At 43.7% G+C, this 14,531-nt stretch overlaps 1 protein-coding gene across 1 annotated transcript; it reads left to right on the top strand.

The window, feature by feature from the left end:
- Window positions 1-267: 267 nt before the first annotated feature.
- LOC120800321 (syntaxin-10) lies at window positions 268-10,330 on the top strand. The gene is made up of 9 exons (XM_040146349.1): window positions 268-354; window positions 882-957; window positions 2,353-2,446; window positions 3,063-3,157; window positions 4,591-4,653; window positions 5,665-5,766; window positions 7,029-7,135; window positions 8,708-8,802; window positions 9,555-10,330. The coding sequence occupies exons 1-9, from the start codon at window positions 320-322 to the stop codon at window positions 9,629-9,631; spliced, it is 744 nt and encodes a 247-aa protein (XP_040002283.1). The 5' UTR covers window positions 268-319; the 3' UTR covers window positions 9,632-10,330.
- Window positions 10,331-14,531: the final 4,201 nt, after the last annotated feature.

The raw sequence follows: 14,531 nt of genomic DNA on the forward strand, positions 1-14,531 counted from the left end.
ATAATTACTAATGCATTCATGTCTTCGTCACTTTTTTTGTTGCGGCTGATAAAGGTAGTTGCTCATTTTAGTTACTTCATGCACTTGCTGGTTAATTTCCCCCGAGGGTCCGCGAAGCGGTGTCTTTTCTTGACCTGTAATAATAAATCACAAGTTAGTGGTTGATTTCGTTTTTTCCACCGTTAATCCCGAAAAACCGCTCGTCAGGTCGGTGTTCGAGTAAATGTACTTAGTTACTTTCCACCAGCGGGGCTGCGAGGCGTGAGGGGACCGTTCGAGAGGTGCGCATGCGCTGGGAGTGAGGCGGAAGGGACGCATCATGTCGACAGAAGACCCGTTTTTCGTTGTGAAGGGGTGAGAAACGAACAGTTTAGGGCCTAGAACTCGGCCTCGCCTCGGGCTGTTTCAAGCGACTACACGCCCAGAGCTTGATTTAACGGCGAGTGGGCGTTTTCCTGAAACACCAAAGTTAACACTGGCCAAGTTAGCTCAACGGCTAGCTGTAGCTAACTAGCGTCAATGCTAGCACCAGCTGCGCAGAGGTAGTCAGCCAGTGTGTTGATGTTTGTCCGGTCGAACAAGAGTATGAGCGAGCTCTGAGGTTTATTTTAGTTTCATCTGGCTGTCGCTGGAAAGGACCGGGCAGCTCTGGCACCCCCCCCCCCGCCCCCTGTTAGGCTGTCGACAAGGCGGTGCGAAGTTACGGAAGGATGCGAAAAGCAGCTTCTGGCGTTTGTTTTGGTTAAACGAGGGGCGTAGCTGCAGAGTCCAGCTTGAAAAAATACGGCAGGTGTCTGACGGGTGAAGTCATGTAGCCAACAGTTTCCGTGCTCTTAATGTTTTTCGTGTGTGTGTGTGTGTGTGTGTGTGTGTTCCTCCAGGGAGGTGCAGAAGGCCCTCTCTCGTGCCCGGGGCCTGTTTGACAGGTGGGAGGAACTGTTGCAGGACGGGACACAGGTGAGCGGAGCTGTAACACACCGGACGCATCGCTGCAGAAATCACTGCCCGGAAACTGTGAGCCCCTGAGGGTCGTATGTCGGTGCATATTCTGACTGACCTCACTGGCCAAGAAAGCTCAACACACATGCAGCACTGTGCAAACATTTACGGCCCTAAAAGTCAGGAAGCGGCAGCGGTTCTCCTCGGTACACTTGCCCACAGTGTGTCGGGGTTCTTGGCCCGTAGGTTGTTCCAAGCGTCTTGGCGAACTGGCCACGGGTCCTTTGTGGATCGAGGCTGTCTCGGTGACTCCCGTCTCCTCATGTGATCCCAGACTGACTCCATGACGCTGAGATCAGGGCTCCGCGGGGACCAGATGACCAGATGTGGTCATTGTCCTGTCCTGAATTTGGGACCAGCCAGGTGCCTCCCCGATGCTATTGCACGATGGACAAGACTTTGATTATCTAAAGTCCCTTAAAATCTTTGCACAGTGCTGTATATCGCACATTCAAAACAAAACAAAACAAAAACAACCCAACTGCAAATAAATGAATCATCAGCGAAAAGGGGGACACGTTCACCAATTTGAAAACACGTGCAGCAAAAATAAACATGCTGCAACCAACACAACAAGAGTTTCTTTGAGAAACCAAAAACTGATGAACTCGACTTGTGAAATGTTTATGAAAGTGTTGTGAAAGTGTTTCTTTTAGTTTTTAAAATTGTGTTTTCATATTTCCTATATTATTGGCGATATTGGCTATAAACATAGCATTTACTTTACCAAATATTCCTGTGTTAATCAGTTTTTAGTGTCCTGCAAAAATTTCTGTGTTGTTGTGGCTCATTTCTGTTGTGTTCTGTGCGGTTTGTTGCATTTCTGTATTTTCTCAACTTGTCTGTATTTGCAGTCTGTTTGTTTTATGTAGCGTACGTGTTGTCAAATTGGTGACCTTGTTTCCTAATTTGACGTATGCATTTTCAAAGTAGTGAGGATGTTTTACTTGCTTATCTTACACCTGCATGCTTGCGCTTTCTCAGTTTGCAGTGCTTTAGAGGTCACTAAGCAGCTCAGCCTCGGCGTAAACATTTACATCAGCAGTGTGATCACAAGTGAGAAGTGTCTAAATCCAGATGTGAATTGATTCACCACACATTTTGGACTCTTTCGGATCAGAGGGCTTAAATTACATCCATGTGCCTGAATGGTGAAGTCACGTAGCCAACAGTTTCCGTTCTGTTAATGTTTTCCATGTGTGTGTCCTAGCAGTCTGAAGGGACCGAAATGTCGGTCAAATCTGGTTTATTCAGTGGTTGGAGTGAAGACCTGCGTGGTAACAGGCTATGTGGAATATTTATACCGCATGTGCCTGTATAGTCAGTGATTTTGGTTGGTTTGTGCCATCTCAGGTCAGTCGGGATGAGCTGGACTGGAGTACCAATGAGCTCAGGAACTGTCTGAGGGCCATAGACTGGGACCTGGAGGACCTCAGTGAAACCATCAGTATCCTTTTAAACGGGAAAAAAAAAAGTCTTTCCCTCAACCCGTCTCTTCACATGACCGTCAGTATTTTTAAAACAAACGGATGCCTTGTGTCACTCTGTCACCCTCCTCCCGTTCGACCTATTCAGAGGATGTATCAATCTCATAAAGGCTAGAACCATTTTACTTCCACGATAATTAAGCAAAGATCAGAAATATGAAGAGACTCTTTCAGGAGTTAGGAAAAGGTCAGAAAAATAGAGCTGAATCTTCAGACAGAGGAGGGAAAACTACCTGCTTCCATTTAATAGTTGAACTTTTCATTGGTCTGTGACTCCTGACTGTTGTTATTATATTTTACATCAGAGGATTCTAGATAGTAGAGCCACTAACAAATGAAATTGTCTTTAACATTAATAATAATATAAGAATGTTCACCAGGCTTTAAATAATTTGCTGATAGACTTTCTCTACTTTTAGTTGGTATTTTCTTTTTTAAACCCATTTATCTTCTTAAATTTTATTGGCTATTGTTAATAAAAGCATTAAAAAGTGTATTGGAAGTGCTGCAGAGTTGGATGTGCATGGCGGGTCATCAGATGTGGTGTTTTGTCCGTTGGGTCCTTGACTGATTCAGGTATTGTGGAATCGAACCCGGGGAAGTTCAGACTCGGTGACAATGAACTTCAGGAGAGGAGGGACTTTGTGGAGCGAACCAGAACATCTGTCCAGGTAAATTTCATCAGCACAAGCTTTAGTTTTTTATTGGTTTTTCTACCATGTTGGTTTTGCCATCTCATCTAATGGGATGTCAAATCCTCTAGCCTGTGCTTGTTCTTTTGTGTGTGTGTGTGTGTATTGTAATTGTGTTCCATGAACATTCGTGAATGAGACTTGACTTGTCAGGTCTTTCGTGAACTGGATTTGCCTTTAAAAGAATTCAGTTAGAGACCTACTGATATTTCAGCTGGGCTGATATTATTGCTAAATATTAGTTTATCACAGATAGATTAGTGTCAGCAAATTTCTCGACAGATAAATAACGAGAAACTGCAGCGCAAAACATACCAAAGACGTGTTTGTGTTAATTTAGATACAGCGCAGACATGAGTTAATTTATTATTATTTATTCATTAAAATGATGCTTATCAAAAATGTTATTATATGCGTTTATGTCAAAAAAATGAGTGTCAGCTGATGTATTGTTATCTGATGTTTTTAAAACTCTTAAATAACAATGTCGGTATTTACTCTTAAAAAAACATCCAGCGTCTTATGTTTTTTTTTTTTGTAAGTTTTTATCTATACTGTTTAAAAATGGAAAATGTGCTGTGTCGAGACGCATATTAATGATGTATATTGTCAGTGCCTGTACTTCTTTCATGAAGAGAACAACAACAGTTGTGTGCGAAACAAATGGTTATTGTACATTTGTATCGTATAAGAAAACTTGATACAAAGGTAACTAACTCTGTCTGATAATTTGGTATTTATATACAAGCCTCACCTCTGCAAAGAACGTGTGTTTTCCTTTGAAAGGTGTTACCCGTGGTTACAGGTGACCAGGGTGGAAGAGAAACAGCTACACAAACATTGCCTGGAAGGCCTCTGTTGTATTCTGGCTACTGAAGTGTCTCTAACAAAGGGCACAGACTGTACAGGCAAAGTCCAACATCAGTCAAAGCAGCAGATCCCAGCACTGAAGCACACAATTTTTTTTTTTAAACGTGTTTTCACTTTTATTTGTGTTGTGAGGAGACACGGAGTTGATTATCTATTACTAAACAGAAAGAGATCATCAATTGTGATAATCAGCGCCGTTGAGCTCCTGACTTGGCTGAATTGAATCACTGTCCATGCTGTAGGCACATTGGAAAATATGAGTCAGTTTCTAACACAAGTCTTGCAGGTAAAGGTACCGTCTTTAAAATAGATCTGAAAAGAACTGAGTCATCTGAGGCAGAGAAAGGAGCTTTACTGAGAGAGAACAAAAGACTTTCTGACATTTTGATTTGCCAGTCGGCGATTCTGGCGCAGCAGCAGAAAATCTCATTAATGAAGCTGTCCGCGCTGAACGGGGCTTTTGAACTGATTTTTGCTCAAATTTTGACACAATGTGGATTGAGAGGTGTAAATCGATTTTGTGTGTGTGTGTGCGCGTGCAGGAAATGAAGGATCAGTTGTCCAGCCCTTCTGCTGTGGCTCAGGCAGAGAAGAAGAACAGACAGGTCGGTGGACATTTTAACACACAAAAACGCACAGAGAGAGTACACACACAATACATACACTCTGCTGGATAGCATGAGTTACATGGGCTGAATGTCGTAAGTCTTCAGAAATGCTCTGCATCATCCCTCGTACATCTCAAACCACCACTTTTCAGTTTTTCTTAAGAACTTTCCAAGTGTTTCATAACAACAGGGCTAGGTATCGTGTTGCTGCATGTCATCCCCTCTCCACGGGTCAGCCCCTCAGAAACGTTGTTGCTAAATGTTGTCTTAATACAAACAGCTGCCAAGGACTTTGCCAGTAGACAGCTGCGGTTGGCGCCATCGCTAACAGAAAAAGCCCACGACGAGATAGAACTAACACGCCTAATGCTAAATCAGTCAGCAAAGAACCTCACCGTAATTCATCATTTTTCCATCTGGTGTCAGATCCAAAATGTTTCCACACTTCATTTATCATGTGGTCCGGTGTTATGATTTTCCTATCAGCATCGCTCGCTGTTTTTCTCCATTTCACGTTGGCAAACAACAATAACCTAGTTCGCTGATGAGGCAACGGCATTTTTAGGAAAATCGCCTGAGGATGGCGTCGCAGAAAAAAGGTCACGTTGTTGCCGAAATCGAAACGGTTTATCAGCGGTACAGTAGCCATTTTAGGACAGCTTCACCTTGTCAGACATGGCTACACTCTAACCAACAACTGTACTTTTGTCATACTTCCAATATTAGTGTAGCATGTTAGTATGCTGACGGTCGCATGAAAACATGCTTATATATAATATAAATGGTACCGAATAATTGCAATGAGCAGATGTTAATCAGTTTAGAGAGCTGTCAAAAATATTTTTTGTTTCAAAGTGTCTTCTATCCTTGTCTTCAGGGACTTTTTTTTCTTTGTTGTTTGAACTTAACTTTAACACTCCAGCTAATGTGTCGGCAGGTAGCTCTGACACGTTTCCTGTTAACCCTGTGTGTATGCGTGTGTTTGTGTGTGTGTTTGCGTGTGTCCAGGCTCTGCTGGCTTCATCAGGCCAGGACAGGTCAACGGGACTGGAGGCTCATCTGGTGTCTGCAAACTCCAGATACATCCAGGAGCAACAGGAACAACAGCAGGTAGAGAGGGAGGGTGAATAAATGGAGGGAATAACAGAGGGAGAAAATGGGCAGAATCTGTAACAAAAAATAGTCGGGAAGAGGAAGAAAAGGGGTGTCGGGAGGAAAAAGCACAGGAAAGAAGGAAGAAACAAAGAAAAGAAAAGGGGGGTTTGATTCAGAAAAAGGGGGAAGGTATGCAAGGATAAAACAAGGGGACGAAGGAGTGGAAAAAAGAGGGAGGGAGAGATCTTGTTCATGGGTTTTATATTTTCTACTTTATTTTGCATTTTTTAAGTGACAGCATAGAGAAAAGTTATCCGATAAATGACCAGGATTAGTTTGCAGAAAAGTCTCCACCTCCTCCAGTAAAGTCCTTCTACACTGTCAATGTGCTTTTCGTCAAACAAGTTGAAGTGGTTTGTGAATGAGACTTCATAAAAGTCCCCATATGAGAGCATCTGAATGGTCAGACTGAAGCTTGACAGTGTTGGAATGTTTTTTTCTTTTCGTTTTTTTAAAATATTAGGTCATGTTCACAGATCAGGAGGCAGGTTTAATCCAAAGTTTTCACTACGAGACTGGAAAATGAGCCCAGTGTAGGATTCCTGCTGCAGTCCTTTGATAAAGATGAGGTAGATGAGATCTCCGTCTGCTTTACTCGGTATGACGCCATGATGACGTGAAGAAGGATTAAATACACGGGTTTATTTTTAATGTCAGATTATGACCTGATAATTTTCTATTTCCTGTGGCGTTGATTTAATTTCATCACGCATCCTGTGTTCGGTTGAATTTTTAGCAAGAAGTGGATCAAAGATAAACTTGCTTACTCACACAGAAGAGATTACGTCGGATGTGGTGACCTTTCATCAGCTCAGTGTAGATGCGGCCTCCTCTTTTTTACGTTACTGTTTTTTGTAGCATTTTGTGGCTTGATTTGTTTTTGGTTTTTTTTGTTTTCCTGGCACATTTTTTCAGTGTTGCCAATATAATCACATAAATAACTGGACTCAGTTAAAACTATTTTTAAAAGAGGTAATAAAAAAAAAAAAGAAAAGAAAAAAAAGTTTACACTAGAAACTGGCTGGGCACTCAGAGAGGATAGACCTCCGCCAAGTCCAATGTCAAAACAACATACACCAGACTTCGCAGAAAAAAAAATCCCATTCATAGTAAATGATCCGGATCTGTCCGGATATCTAGGAAGTGGTATTTAAAGATTCTGCGGAGGATAAAGACAAAGTGTGTGTGTGTGTGTGTGTGTGCGCGTGTGTGTCTAGCTTATCATGGAGGAGCAGGATGAGCAGCTGGAGCTGGTGTCGGGCAGCATCAGAGTCCTCAAAGACATGTCGGGACGCATTGGAGACGAGCTCGACGAGCAAGCTGTGTGAGTATACACGCCTACACGGGCATAGTTCTTTGTTTGTCTGGTCAGGAACACACAGACACCTAATACTGAATCTTTTTCATCTTTTTGACATTTAAGAATTTCACAATGTGAAAACACCCCTGTTACCAAACTTCAAATGACTCTTTTTTAGTTTCAATACATTTCATGCCTCACTCACTGTGCAGACTCTTCATTTCCAGTGACTTTGATCATCAGTAATAAAGGTCAAGTTTCAGTCCCTCATAGCGCTGAAATAATCACTCGATTAGTCAAATTATCAGTTCCCCAATAAACAGGAAATTAATCCTCAAAGTCATTTTCAGGAAAAACATGCCGGTTGCTCTGTGGTCTCCTGCTTTACTTTGTGCTAACGTGATGGTAAACTGAATATATTTTTGGTGTCTGGTCTGCTGGCAGGACAGAACAAGCAGTTGGAAGACGTCACTTTGGGCTACAGGGAATTATGATTGTTTGTTTTGGACAGCAGATGGACTGATTAAAGGAAAGTGATCCGCAGGAACAACCCCAGTTCCTTACTGTCAAAGAAAGAGTCACTCTTAGACCATTTGAAGTCCACATGCCCCCTTCAGCTGACAGCAACAAGATCTTAGTCATTTCTCAGGGACTTATCAGAGGGCATTCTGGGAAACACAGCAGATGATAATAACTGAAGTAAAGTGGAGCGGTGAGAGTGTTACAACCACTTTACTGCTAGGCAATAAGAATTTGGATGCCCTAGTCTGAATAACGAAGCCTGTTTCACAGTCAGTGGGTGCTTTGGACCTCACTTCCTCAATTATTTTTTAACTTTTATGCCCTTTTGATTAAATACTCTGATCCTTTCTCCAGAGGAAAAACAGTAGAGGTAGAACTAAAACGCCCCTGACACCGCCCTTCAGCGCCGTTTTCTTTTATTTTGCGAAGACTGAAATGTTTCCTGTGACTGTTGGGGATCTGGAACGATGTATGCTTGTTGTAACAGAGTATTCAGTGGACAGTGACTAAACACGCCTCACGAAAACACACAGGGCTGAGCAGGAGAAACACACACTGTATCACTCTTTAGTCACCAGCAAAACAGTGGCTTCAGTGTAAGTCCCAAGAGTCACAATAAAATTCCTTTTTAAATGCTCTCACCTTCTTGCCAAAGCAATTTGATTTCTCCGACCCCTTTAGCACCATCGTCAGGACAAGTTTTCCATTTTTAGCCGCCCCGCTACTGGCTCTGTGACTAGCACAAGTTGACCGACACTTTAACACGGTGGGATGCAATGAGCCCTGTGGCCTTTGAGGGTGCCAGCGATTCTGTAGCTCATTCAGACAACCAGATCACATTTCGCCTCTACTCTCATAAAAAAACCCGCAGAGCCGCAAGTGTCCGCAAGACCCAAATAAGTTTTACAGGTACATGACGTTTGAGTTGGTGAGTTGCTAATGTTGGCCGCAAAACAAAGAGTAGAAACTTGAGTGCAAATAATACGGAGCTACAGCTGCAGGTGTCCACTGTAGCTTTTAGCCTTTATTGTTGTGCACTGTAAAATGTGTGAAGTGTCTTTCCTGCTGGTTCAGCATGTTGGGGGATTTTGGAGACGAGATGGACCAGACGTCGTCCCGCATGGACTCGGTCCTCAAGAAGCTGGAGAAGGTGTCTCATATGACCAGCAGTAAGTTTACACACACACACACACACACAGAGCGGTAATCAGTGGTAATTACTTGTATTTTGTATCTAATTGTGCTCCTGTCAGCACTCGCATCGCCAACACTGAGAAGCTGCCGAGCAACTGGCTGCTTGAAACACAAAAACACAGAGGAGCTGGAGAAAGTGTGGATTCTAATTACTGAATTAATGCCACACTGGGGGGGTGTGTGTGTCTGTGACGCGTCATTTCCAAACTTTTAGCGGATCTCCCCGTGTGTCATTACTTGCCTGTCTTGTTACACAGACTTAGACATCTCAAATTACCGCTTTATTATCAGATGTCCTGTTGTGTCATTCATTACTTCAGTGTGTCCACATCACTGAGTGCAGGAAGCTTTAGATTTGGCTCAACATTTTCAGTCATCTTTGGTCTTGTTATGTCGTTACAGCAGCTTGATCCTTGAGAGCTTCCGTCATTCAAAACACAAACTGTTACACTGTTGCCTGAATAGAAACAATAAAAAAAAAAAAAACAGTTTTATTGATAATGTAAATCAGTGGCAAATATTCGACTTGCTTAGCGATTCCTGAAGCTTTTGACTGCGTACGGTGTGAAGAAAAGCCAAGTAGGCTGACCTTGCATTTAGAATATCAACCGCATGTGCCCCCCCCCAAGGTTTAGAATCAGTCTCCGTGTTCAAACGGTGCAAACGATAAATCCGCCGCAGTTTCAGTGTTGTGTGTCTGAGGGTCTCCCCCCGCTGTGTCCCTCAGGTCGGAGGCAGTGGTGTGCTATCGGTGTGCTGGTCACCATCATGATCGTGGTCCTCATCCTCTTCTTCGCCCTCTGATGTCGATGACCCCCGACCTCTCGACTACGCTCACCGACTCCTCCCTGTCAGGGCAGTTGGACGGACGGACCGATACGGGAAGAGGGACGTGTCTCTCCTCCCTCCCCCCTCCCGTCCCTTCTTTTCTTCACGCTGAAGGGAAACTGGTGACTGGCAGAGAGGAGTCAGGATTTAATCCTCCTCTATTTGCTTTTAATGATTCTGGTGGGGTGGGGGGGGGAGAAAAAAAACAAAAAACAGCTGGTGACTGGCAGCAGCCAAACTTAGCATGGGGGAAGCCCCAGTGGAATTGTGTATTTCATATTGGTACATTTCAGTCGTTGGAAATAATGGTACTGAATAGGAGGGTCAGGACAGGAAGCTGCTGCTGCTGCTGTCAGGTTAAAATCACAGATCTGCATGAACTTTACGAAATCAGGGCGCATTCAAAACATTTTCCCGTATGTCAGGGCTTGAAATTTACTCCCCACAACTGCTCAGTGGCAGTGAAATCTGTTTCGTTGGCAAACCAGCCAATGTCACCTATGAAATTGCGTGGTAACATTAGGAAACACCGTTTGAACACCTCGGTTGTAGTTTCTTTTCTTCAAAACTACAAAACAGCCTAGTTTCCATCATCATTCATAACTTTTGAATGGTCCCGTACTCCATAACAACCCACGAACTTCATCTGACGTAGTACTTGACCAAAAAGACAGAAAAGACACAGATTTCTGTGACTGTCTCTTTAAACAAAATCCCAAGGAGAACAGCTAATGTGGCATATTAATCTCAGTTGGCAGGTTTACCAGCCAAAAAGTAGTTTTTGGGCACTGATAAATATTGATTCATTGACTGTGAAATCAGGAAAGTTGAGTTATTTGTGTTTTTAGCCGACAGGAGCAGCATAAAGTGTTGCCTTAAATATATTTTTATATCGCCGTGAAACGCGCAGTATGTTTATGTGCCTACGTGTGAATCCGCTTAGGAAATTACAACTAAGTACCAGTCAACAGTTAAACCAGGGCATGGGAAGCAGTAGTTGGCCAGAAGTCTGCACGTTTTCCCTCCAGTCTGACACGACAGCAGCTGATTCTGCCGATGAACACATTTCAGCCAGGGAGGGGAGTAATTAGTCACCTCCGAAATCAGCTGCTGCGGCGTGTTTACGGCCAAAACAAACAAACAACCACGCGGACTCCCAGAGGGCACGGCACAGGGCTGCCCATCCCTGACGCTACATGCCGGTTCCGCTCAGCCGCCGGTCGCACTGTCAGAGACGCACAGGTTCCTGCGCTCTGGCCGGCGGAGAGAAACGGTTTCAGCTCCGGCCTCGATCGTGGTCTGTCTCGCCGAGGTGAAGTCAGGTCTTCGGCCAGCCGCCCTGGCACCCCTGCAGCCGGTTAAGCACATGATTGGCCTCGGCTTTGTTACTCTCACCGGGGGATGAGAGGCAGCCTTGGCTCAGAGCAAATGGGTTGGCCCGGTTTACTGAAAAGCTTCAGCTAATGAGAGGAGGAACAGTTGCTGGGCAGGATGCCTCCGCACGCAGCTCAGATTTAGGCCTGCGGCTCCCTCTGCTGGAGGCTGTGGGCCGTGGTATTTCTTGGTGTCATGTCAGGTAACACTACCCACGTCAGGGTGTGTTGCAGTGCTGTGAAATTATAAACTACCATGCTTTAAAATTGAATTGTTGTGTACATGAACATTACTCCTGTAAAAAGGCTTCATGCAGTATCAGTCTTACTTTTATCTTCATTCATTTTTTCGCTTTCACCACCCAAGTCCAGAAAAACTCCCCCACTTCTAGAGTTTTATATTTATATGTCCCCCGAGAAATAGGTTTGTTTATACCTCGGAGGTCGGACGCCCTTGGCTTGATGCAGGTGGGGTTCGTGACGAAAGCTCCCTCGCCGCCGGAGCCCTTTTCATTTTGTCCCTCGCAGTAGGTCCCGTGCGCTTTTAATGCCTTTTACATATTCGAGCCCTCATTCCTGAAATGCTTCAGTGTGGAAAAAAATTAACTCGACACGTGGAAAGTGGCTGCAAGCATAAATGAAGCACTCGCGTGGTTTTAGCCCAAGTCGTGAGTCACTGGAAGACTTCCGTGAAGGTAAAGGCATCTCGGAACCAGGGATGGATTTTTAGTAGCTCTCTTCGTTTTGCCGCCGAGTGCAGGATCAGATGTGAATGGATCCTGTAAAACCACATCTGTATTGGAGAGTATCACTCTGTTTTTTGCTTGTTTACAGATCCAATGTATGTTAAATATGTATATTTGTGGCTTCATAATGTCTGTATTAGCCACAAGGGAACTGCATAATGCCAAAATTTACTGCATCTCGGCGTCGCGAGAAACTCTGGATCTCAAAGCGGATTTTTCCAGTATTATAAGGATGATGGTCGTCACCGTGTCATCTAGCAAAACAAAGAGCAGACCCACGCGTGAGGAGTTAAGTGGACTCGTGATAATTCCTCTAGAAATGTCCTTTTCTGCAAGAAGCTTAGATTCTGCTGATTTGAACTCTCTACATTGAAAGCACACTCAACTAAGTTTATAAAAAGGCGGTCAGTACTTTCTGTCGAACTGTGGCCGCTTTGTCAGGTACACCTGTGAAATCTAAACGCCATCCAGTCTTAACTGTTCTGCCATAAAGTCGACGTTTATGATGCCAGCGGTGTCCAGGTTTTGTCTGAACCCGTCGTAGGAGGTGTTAATTCAGTTAAACACCTTTTCTAGCGCCGACGTCACAGTCAGCGGCGGTCCCGCGCTGAACTGCCTCATAGTTCAGGTGTTACTGATGTTCTGACCCCCTCAGGTATGTAAATAGGGAGGACAAAAAGACCTGGAAATGCCTCTCAGTATAATGTAGTCCGGCCCGGCACCGCCGCCAACTGTGAGCTCAGCGGTAAACGTGTAGTTGAACTAACGCGTCTCTGACAGTGTCACCAAAAGCTGAACATTTGGAGCTTTTTTTTTTTTTTTAAACTGGATGTTATACTGCAGTACACTGTACAGGTGTACCTCATAAAGTGGCCACTTGGCGGGTTTCTCAAATCGTCCTGTGACCCCACCTGACACAGACACACACACACAAAAAAAAAGCACCAAAGTTACACTGATCATGGTCTTCGTAGGAAATGAAGCAAGACCTCGTTGGTATTAAAGGGGGAATTGGGGAAGTGACTTCGAAGTGGTTGAGAACCGCCAACGAAACCCAGCGTCTCTCGTACTTAAAGGGCCGGTGATCAGGATTTTAGGTATTTTACGTGACTGATCAGCCAACGACAATTAGTCCTGTTTTTTTTTCTTTTTCTGTTTCTCAGGAAGGTAACGAAACTTTTAAAGAGGTGAATTTTGGGAGATCTGAATGTGCTAAATGTTATCCGGTACTGGCTGCCATTGTGCTCTTTAATGCCCAACGGCACATGTATCTGCGATTTTACTGCCTTCAGGAAAGAAAAAAAAAAAGGGCAGTGGTTGACAAACCTACATCGCTTTTCACTGCTCTCCTGTATTTTGATTTATTCATTTGTTTTATTTTAAGGTTTTCCTCACATACACTACATGAAAAGTTATTGTTAATTGGCAGCTGTTGCTGCTGTTGGACATAAAAAAAAAAAATAAAGAAACAAAAAAAAAATCGACAAAAGTGAATCCCATGATTGTTTTCTTACTGGCACCAGGAGGTTTCTGAAATCCTTCAGTGGGATTTTGAGTTTGATTGAACCTGTTCAATATGAAGTGGCTACACGGCCATGGTGAATTTTTTTTTTTACTTTAATATGCGCGGTGCCCTGAATGGCTCTGCTCTTTTTAAATGTATCTAAACGACTGTGTTTAGACCTGTACAGTGGCTTCGGTCCCGCGCTGCCTGTTTGAGTGAACTCAGCCGTTTTGGCCCCAGCTCCCTCTGTGGCTTCTACTTCAGTTAAAAGCTTTCACCGAGTTGCAGATGTTTACAGGGGAGTCGGTCTTAATTGAGGGGCGCTCTTCAAAATGGAAACGGCATCGCATCCCAGTCTGGAGGCAGAGGCATCATGTGAGATTACATTTACTTTAGCTGTAATGAGCAGAGCGCAGGTCCCTGGTGGCTTTGTGAACTACAAGTAGCTCTGAAAATAACCAGGCAGCAGGCAGGAGACCGACACGTTCGGTCTGCCAGAGACTCTGAGCAGATTCTGTTTTGTTTTTTTGTTGTTTTTTTTTGCATTTTCAAATTAAAGTCCCACTTTGAAAATCATGTCACGGTTTTAAAAGGATTAGTTAATTACACTGGCATAAAACTAACTGCCAACTATTTTGATAACCAATGAAGCATGACAGTTATTTATCAAGGTAAAATGCCAAACATTGTCAAATACGAGGATTTGACGCATTTCTCGGTTTTATTTTATTATAAATTTAATATTTTTAAGGTTTTGGACCTTTGGTCGGACAAAACAAGCAAACTGAAGATTTCACCTTCGGCTTTTTGAAACTCATTTTTTTTTTTTTTCCAGACTATTCAGTGGTAAGAATTTCCCTGTTACACACCATCAAGTCCTTTTCTAAAATTAAGACATTTCTGTAGACGAGGACGTCACTAATAAACCGTTTCCCTGTGAATTTGAGGATCAGCCATTGGTGTTTCCTAAAGCACGTCACATGGAGTGCGTCTACATGCACACGAGCATCCTGGTCATGTTCTGTGCATATAAACGGCTTCTCCCAGTCTCAGAAACCTCGACAAGCCCTTATTCTGGTTTTGAGAAACCGGGATGCGATACTTGGGAGCACTCCGATAGAAACCAGGATAATGCGTATGTAGGCATGTAAACTGCCTTGTCCGGAACCATCTCACAGTGGCCGAGATGGCGAGAAATCAAGACACACCTGCAGGCAGACGATCAGAAAGCCGGACACCGTCATGATCTCGTT

This window comes from Xiphias gladius, chromosome 15 (assembly GCF_016859285.1).
Source record: "Xiphias gladius isolate SHS-SW01 ecotype Sanya breed wild chromosome 15, ASM1685928v1, whole genome shotgun sequence".
NCBI lineage: Eukaryota > Metazoa > Chordata > Actinopteri > Istiophoriformes > Xiphiidae > Xiphias > Xiphias gladius.

Coding starts and splice junctions, on each gene's coding strand:
- LOC120800321 (XM_040146349.1), top strand. CDS start 320: ATGTCGACAGAAGACCCGTTTTTCGTTGTGAAGGG. Junction 3,158..4,590: donor GAACCAGAACATCTGTCCAG/GTAAATTTCATC, acceptor GTGCGCGTGCAG/GAAATGAAGGATCAGTTGTC. Junction 5,767..7,028: donor AGCAACAGGAACAACAGCAG/GTAGAGAGGGAG, acceptor GTGTGTGTCTAG/CTTATCATGGAGGAGCAGGA.